Source organism: Lepisosteus platostomus, chromosome 2, assembly GCF_059453375.1.
Source record: "Lepisosteus platostomus isolate fLepPlt1 chromosome 2, fLepPlt1.hap1, whole genome shotgun sequence".
Classification (NCBI taxonomy): Eukaryota; Metazoa; Chordata; class Actinopteri; order Semionotiformes; family Lepisosteidae; genus Lepisosteus; species Lepisosteus platostomus.
In genome coordinates, this window is record NC_142612.1 from 78,293,806 (window position 1) to 78,301,665 (window position 7,860).

Consider the following 7,860-nt stretch of genomic DNA (forward strand, 5'->3'; position numbering starts at 1 on the left):
AATGAGTCCTACAATAAAAAAGAAAAGTCACCTTAACAATTCTGTTGCCTGGTGACATTTGTTCTGTATAAAAACTGTCCCGCAGACCCTACAATATTCTCATCACCTACAGATCTGCATTTGCTTTGCCTGTGCCAACAACAGCCATGCAAATTCTGTGAAACCCTTTTAAACTTTTGTCACAGGGGAAAAAAAACATCAAATCATTTCTGCTTATTTAGCAGAACTTACCAAGAATTGTAAATGACATCAATGTGATTAAATGTTTTGATAGGAAGAAATACAATAAAAGCGAACACAGTTCATCACCAAACGACGATTCCTGTCATTTATATACAGGGAAAAACAGACAGCCATCCAAATCCATCCAAAGAAAAGCAAACAGGATTGCTTACACTTTATTCTCGATCCCATTTATAACTCTCTGTAAGGAATATATTAACACGATTAATTTCTGTCATGAACCATTAAGAAAAATTAGTGCACACCCTAGGTTAGGAGAACAATTCAGAATTTGGGATTTGTTGCTAACATCTTGTACAGCAGAGACTGGTTATCATCTAATACATATCAGTCTATTAATACCTTTCAAATAGTTGTTTTATAAATGCCAAAGTGTTAAAGTGGTAACTATAAAATTATCTGTTTTGTGTACCATAATCTAACATTTAAAGTATTTCATAAAAGGTACTTGGTAAATCACTAACTGCATTATTCTGTTACACTTCTGTTTACAAATGTCACATGAAATCCTCACAAGTCTGAACTTCCAAAATGACCAATTAGTTGATTGGCAAGCAGTGGACATAAAAAGACAACAGTCTCGATGCAACAGTGAACAGATAACAGTCTCAATGCAGCGATCCTTCTTGAAACACTTAAGTTAATTGCACACCCCTTCAAAAATCCCACTGGAGTAGCAGAGATGCTCAACAATCAAACTTTTTTTTCCCCATTAGACATAATCCACTTTATTATAATTTTAATTCCACTTTATGCTATAAAAACAAATATAAAAATTACAACCAATCAGAAATCAACTTAAAAATGTCATTTGGATGTTTATCTGACATTTTCTTGAACTGCGAAATACAAAATACAACAAACGTACGTTAACATTTAGCTATACAAAGGCTCAAATTAGTGAATAAAAAATTGAAACTATACATTTTATTGCACCCTGATGAACGTGCTGCAATAAAAATGAACATCCCCAATGCTCAAGGTCACCCGTTTCAAAGGAGCACTCCCAGAGGTTCAGCAAGACTGATAAGAGCTTCCAGCCTGCACTTGCAGAAATCTGCCTTCAATGCAGTCCTTCATAGACATCAGCTCACTGCCCGTGGAGAGAGCCATTTAAAACCTGGAACACAGGGCAAAGCGTTAAACATTTCTTCTGGAGTTAGTCTACATTCAGAAGTCTTTTCCAGCATTGACCGTTCTTGCCAAATCACACAGAATGAGGGGTGAGATTCCATATAGATGCAGGAATATATAAATCAGCTTTTAATAAGTGTATTCTGAAATGTGCACAACAAATTTGGATATCTTTAACAGTGGGCCAGACGTATATATAACCCTGGTCCTTGAAGGCCAGTGTGTTCGCAGGCTCTCATTCCAACTCAGCCCTTAATAATGGCACAAATTAGCTTGTAACAGGCTTAATAAGACCAGGTTTAACAGCTTTTCCCAGCTCTTGAGATGCAGCTCCTATAAACAGACCTAAGCAAACCTGCAGACACACCGGCCCTCCAGGATCAGATTGGGACAACTCCTGCTCTAGACACACAAGTTAGAACCTCTTTCATCTCTACAATCAATGAAAAACATCTCACGATGTCACAGACCAGAAACCTACAGGAGGGCTCTTCGCCGTTAGCAGACCAGGCTATGACCGGTGATGTGGCAGTGAATCCATGCGGGCGTTCAGCTTCATCTCGTTCTCCAGGATCTGGACGAGCTGCTGCATTGATGGGAGATGGCCTGATTCCAGCTTAGACCACACTGGAACATCTGCACCAAGCAAAAGCACCACAGTCCTTTTAAGGATGTCCCAGTAACGGCTTACCCGCAAGAGCCATTTATGTGCGTTAGAACAGCAGTGCTTAATAACTGATAAAGACCTTTCACTATTCTATCAGCAACGAGTGTGTCTGCACACTCACTGTACTCGGCACTAGTACGTTCAGGGCCACGCAGAGGATGTCCCATGGTGCTGGTGAGGTGCTTTAACAGTGTCACGTTTTATTCAAGGTGAAACATCCAGCCTACGGTTACAATTTGAACTTCCTGTGTTTTTACTCAGAAGGAGGGCCGACGATACATTCCCACAAACAATAAAATGAAATTCCGGAGCGTGACAAGCTTACCGTTCAACGTGATTTCAAATGCCCCTGTGGACATGCACTGATTCTCAACCATGTTACTGAGGAAGAAGACCATCATACAAGCATAGATCTACAAAAAAGAAATAGGCTGAATTGAGCTACAGGTTACTGAGAAGACTCCAACTGCAGCGCTCACCTTATTTCACAAGTACAGCGGCATAAACAAGGTCTGCTGTTTTCCAGGAGGGCACTCCTGGGACCAACTTATCTAATAAGTACACTTGAGGATATACTGCAGTGATCTCCAAAAAGGTAACCAGGTATATTAGATTTGATCATTTACCTGCTTTATAGTGCAGATTTATCATAAAACATTGCTTACATAATTAGGTGTATTTTATATATACCCCAGATACACCTATATACATATATACCTACATTTCTAATGTGTTTTCAATAGGAGAAACTCCAGATAACACTGAAGCCTCAACTTCCCAAAACATGCCAAGTGTGATGTAAATATCTTAGTTTTGTGCTTTACATTGCAACCAAAATGTAGCCAGGCAAAGTCGCGATAACAGAGCTACATGAGATACGATCCAGATGATGATAAATTGTTACATTGTCTCTCAGTGTTATCAGCCATGTTGCACCCACGGGGATCTTCTTCGCAGACCAGTATGATGAAACTGTGCGAAAACCACACAAACACACACATTCCCCGCAGATGTGGCTAATGAGGCCCGAGACTCAAGGGAGTGAGGGACGATGACTCCAGAGAGCGTTTACAAGCAGACACGGGCCTCTCACCTTGTTCGCCTGGCCCCACTGCCACAGACCAGGAGCCTGCATACCAAAGACAGCAAACGGATCCTTGCCAAGTATTATCAGGCCGATCACAGCTAGTTTGAAGACAGAAAGGAAGGAAGCAATATGCCTGTTGACACACAAACACAAGAGAGCACACAGGAGGGATTAACATTAGGACTGGCACTGCATACACCACCTAGACAACCTGGACACCACATTCAGTCTACCTTCGATCACTGACTGACTGAGAGGATGTGCATTCAGTACTGCACAAAACGTGTGCATCTCAAACATACAACTGCAGTAAGTTTGAAGAGATACGAGAATATTAAATTCAGGCCCCTCTGCAATTCTGTGGGTGGGGTTTGATTGGGCTCAATCAAACTGCAGAGACAAAAGAAACCAGACCTGGCTTCTACTACTGCTGTATGGGATTCTGTCATGTGGCCCTCTGTTACCTCATTTTGCAAGATCTGCTATTCCCCTCCCGCCCACAGCTGTCGAACTGTCTCTGTTGCTCTCCACAAGAAGAATACAACACAGCAGAGATCTTCCGCGAAGCACAGAGAGGGAAAGGAGGAAGGCGACTATCGTCCTCCTCCCCACCTCAAAACCTTCGCTCCTCTAATTCTGGTCTCCTGTCTGTCCCCCAAGCCCGTCTACACTCTGGGGGTGACAGGGCCTTCTCCTGTTACGCCCCCAATCTCTGGAGCTCTCTCCCCAAGGATATCAGAGAGTTCTCTCAACTCCTTCAGATCCAGACTCAAACCCTTCTTCTTCAGAAGAGCCCTCACTGAACTGGTTCTGTTCTTTACCCCTCTGCTCCTCCTGTATTCAGTCCCCCCCTCTGCTGTCTCCTCATTGTGCCCATCTTGTGTATTTTCTATTGCCGTCACTCTCTCAAGTGCTTTGAGAAGCCACCTTTAAATGCGCTTTATAAGAAAGTTTATTATTATTATTATTATTATAAACCAGCTTGTGCTGGCAGAAGAACCTATTGATCATCGGGGGCGGCTGCCAGACAGCACGGGGCGCTTCTTACCGGTAAACGGGCAGGGGAAGGTAGTTCTCTCCCTCGATGCGGATGTCTGGGTACCGCTGGTTCAGCACCCGCGTATACTCCTCAAACACCCGCCGGTACCCTCAGGAGACGCTGCGGGGAAGGAGCCGCGTCAACAAGAGCCCTTCAGCACCAGCTACGCCATCGTCTCAGGGCCGCCAAACAAACACAGACTCCCGCAGACAGCTGGGGTCCTGTGGCCCAGCCTGCTCGTTGGATGGCTTAGTAGCTCTAAATCTAAAAAAATCTTGAGTACATCTAAAACATCATCCAGCTGTTTTTTTTAAAAAAAAAAGGAGCCCAGAGTTTAGGCCTCAACCACCTGGCTGGGAAGTCTGTTCCAGACACCTGCCGCTCTTTGGGTAAAGGCCCGCCCTCCCCTACAGCCTGTCCTAAATGTTTTCTCCTCTGTTTTCTCATTTGGACCCCACAGAAGGGCTAACAAGCCACAGGGCGCGAAAAGAGCCCCAGTGGGTGCAATCCGTGTGGGAATTGCAATCATGTGCTCAGACAGTGAAACAGACACTGGGCCCCAAGTCTACGTGAGCTCCATGTGGCAGCGTGTGTCTCCTGCCGCCAGTCTGTTTTGTCAACTCAATCATTAATGAAACGCAGCTGAATGAATGACAGGTCTCCCTGGCATCTTTATCACTGCCGGTTAAATTCAAAGCAGAGTCTGAGACTGTCGGAAAGGGATCTTTGCACCACAGAAGCATGATTATCTGACTCGATAGGACTGGAGAAGTGTTTACTGCTACAGTAATTAGCTCAGCCTGGGAGAGAGCAAAGTCCGCTTGAACTGGCACAACCAGAGGAAAACAAAGCACTGGGATGTGCGGACATCAGTGTCTCCTCTACCCAACACCACATCGAGCACACAGCCACCCGGAGAAAGCCTGGATGTGCAGTATATATCTGTCCTCACGGGTCAGGAACCTCCTGTCAGTTCTGAAGCCGAGTGCAACACAAGAAAACACACGCGTGGGGCTTGTGTCTAGTGCTCAGCACGTCAAACATCATCTTCCATTAAATAAAAAGGAAACTGCAGTTTCTCTGCCTGCCACCAGCAAGACAGAGTGTCTGTCAGGAGCAACCACGCAGCCCGGCTGTCCTGTGCTCGGACTGTGCCTGCTGGGGACCGGGGCGCCTCTCAGAGTCTGAGACGGGTCTGGGCTGCCTTGCACGGCGAACCGTCTCCACAGCGACGGACAGGACGAAGGCATCAGGCTCATACTCTGAAAGATCAAGTGTGCTCCAACTACCAGCGAGCCCGTCGCCTTGTGCGAAACCCGTGTGCGCGCCTGGTTCACCCTTTTAATCTTGCACGTCACCCAACCCGAGGGTTAATTGTTAACTGTCATCTTCATGCGCCCTTGCAGTTCACCGTAGAGGCTACAGCTCGCTCCGCTCCTTCAGTGCCAGAAACAGGCGTCCTCGGATCGGGAGTGTGCAATTATCTGAAAGCACAGATTGCCACCACCAACACCGAGCAAACGCCGACAAGCGCATGGCCACCGGCCGCGGGTGTTCAAAGCTGCCCCGCACTGAATTGCGTCACTTCACGTTGGCAGCCAGATGGACGAATGACGACGATCGAAAACGTTAAGAGATAAGAAGCCGGCGGCCGGGGTCAGCAAACAATTAAACGGCTTCCGACGCAGGTCTTCGCTTCCTGGGTTAAAAACAGAAATGCAACAACGCCGCCGGCTGGGCAGAACAGCGTTTACTGTCGCCCTCCCAAACATGGAAAACCAGGAATAAGATACGGGACGAGTGCCCGAGATGTCCACTCAATCTCGCTGACATTGCCCGGCGTGTCTGCGCGTTAGTTAGCCAATTAAGTCGATTTATCGTTACATAAGCAGGGGGAAAAAAAAAAAACACCCCCAAGGCTCAGTCCTCGCTTCCGGACGATGACAGGCCCTGCACTTCATCAGCATTTCCTCCAGAAACATTTCCTCTTTCTTCGCCGCGGACCCGCGCTTACCAGATCTGAAACTTCAGCAGCGGCCCCGTCGAGAACTGCATCTTCAGCTTCTTCCCCGGGTGGTCCGCAGAGGCGGAATACAGGGCGAGGAGCCCCAGGAGCAGGAACGCGAAGGACAACCGCCGCCTCTCCATGCCGCTGCGCCTTCCTCCCGGCTCAGGGAACAGACACAGCCCGGCCGCCGAGCGGAGGAGGGGGAGGTGTACTCTCTGCGTGCGGGGTCACGCACACGCACACGCACACGCCACGCCCCCCGCGTAGACGCCGCGCAAGGCGCCCTGGGAGTTGGAGTCCAGCCGTGCTGCCATGCTGAGATTCCTCGCATCGCCCCGGCTGCAGTGAGCGCCAACGTTAAACTCGGCTCTTCAACCACCCTTAAGAAATACGTCGCGTTTTTAGAATGCGTTATAAATCTATCAAATAAAAAAAATATTTATGTGTAATAACGCAGGTCAAGAGATGCAGTGTGATATGGCGAAGTCCTATTGTTTTTTTTTTACTTAGGCTTCAACAATAACCAAAAAATACAATATAAACAAGAGTACATATAACATTTCAAGACAAAAAAAAAACTCGTCAGGGGTACATATTACAAAATAAATTCAAATTACGAAAAAAAGTTTAAACAAATGAAATAAAGATCGCGCCCGCACCCCTTTCATATTTTTACATTTTGAAATAGTCTGTAGATATTCCTCCTTTACATTCAGTTTTAAAATGCTCAGACAGAGGATTCTTCCCAGACCACTTCATTTTGTGTATATAATTACGTGCCGTTATAATTAAATTTATTACAAACGATACTTTAGTATCGTTTTCGATGGGGCTGAAACTTAACATAACATCTTTTTCTTCAAAACAAATATCAGTATTGGTGTCTTTTTTAATACATGTCTGCAACTCAGTCCAGAAAGGACATAACCAAATAAATGCTGAATAGTTTCAGGGCTACAGGCACAAAAAACGCATTTATCATCTATATTAGTCTTAAATCACAGGACAACAAGAGTCTTAACTGGGTAAATTCGATGAATTATTTTGTATGGAACCTCCTTAACCTTATTTTACAATACTTAGGTTCTGCTGAATATGAGTGAATTATATCTGCCATTACTAAACAGTAATTAAGCTGCTCACTGCCTTGACTGAGCGATAATATCAGTATATCTGATCTATAATAAATACAGATTATCTACCTAACAATGGAAATATGTAAGTGGGGATCTGTGCTCTTGGGGGGGTGATGAACCAGAGTCCCACGGCAGGGAGTCGCGTGATCTTTAATCTGCTGAACGCTACAGGTCCCCGGATGAGCTCGGGCCAGCGGACCGCTCGGGTGTGGGCTTTGTCTCCTACCCTGGGGCAAAAGAAGTCCCGAACAGACGCTGGACGACATTCCCCAACCCGATGATACGTCTCTCTCCGTTACGCCCACCCAACGCTTACAGTTTCTTCGTTTTTTCCCCCCAGTAACAAAGCTGTGGGAAACCAAGCATCTCAGACTTCGGTTGCTTATGGAAAAGATTTCTTCTTCTCGGAGGCGCCGAGCAGGAAGGGGTGAAAAGGGATGGAGGGAAGAGGGAAGCTGGATGTCAGCCCAGGGAAGACACAGGCCAGCACCTTGGCTGAGGGTGACACCACAGTGACACGACAGGGCCTGAAGCCCCTGGCCAGTA

At 46.1% G+C, this 7,860-nt stretch overlaps 1 protein-coding gene across 2 annotated transcripts; it reads right to left on the reverse strand.

Moving 5' to 3' along the window:
• Nucleotides 1–362: 362 nt before the first annotated feature.
• LOC148677331 (thioredoxin reductase-like selenoprotein T) lies at nt 363–6,393 on the reverse strand. Of its 2 annotated transcripts, none has more exons than XM_088620721.1 (6): nt 6,185–6,393; nt 4,180–4,290; nt 3,138–3,264; nt 2,370–2,457; nt 1,848–2,013; nt 363–1,363 (listed from the first exon to the last, which is right to left on the reverse strand). In XM_088620721.1, exons 1-5 carry the CDS (start codon nt 6,316–6,318, stop codon nt 1,889–1,891), a joined length of 585 nt encoding a protein of 194 aa, XP_088476847.1. In that variant the 5' UTR covers nt 6,319–6,393; the 3' UTR covers nt 363–1,363; nt 1,848–1,888. The 2 variants fall into 2 exon arrangements, with proteins under 2 accessions (XP_088476847.1, XP_088476836.1); XM_088620710.1 differs by having other exon boundaries at nt 1,859–2,013; nt 6,185–6,392.
• Nucleotides 6,394–7,860: the final 1,467 nt, after the last annotated feature.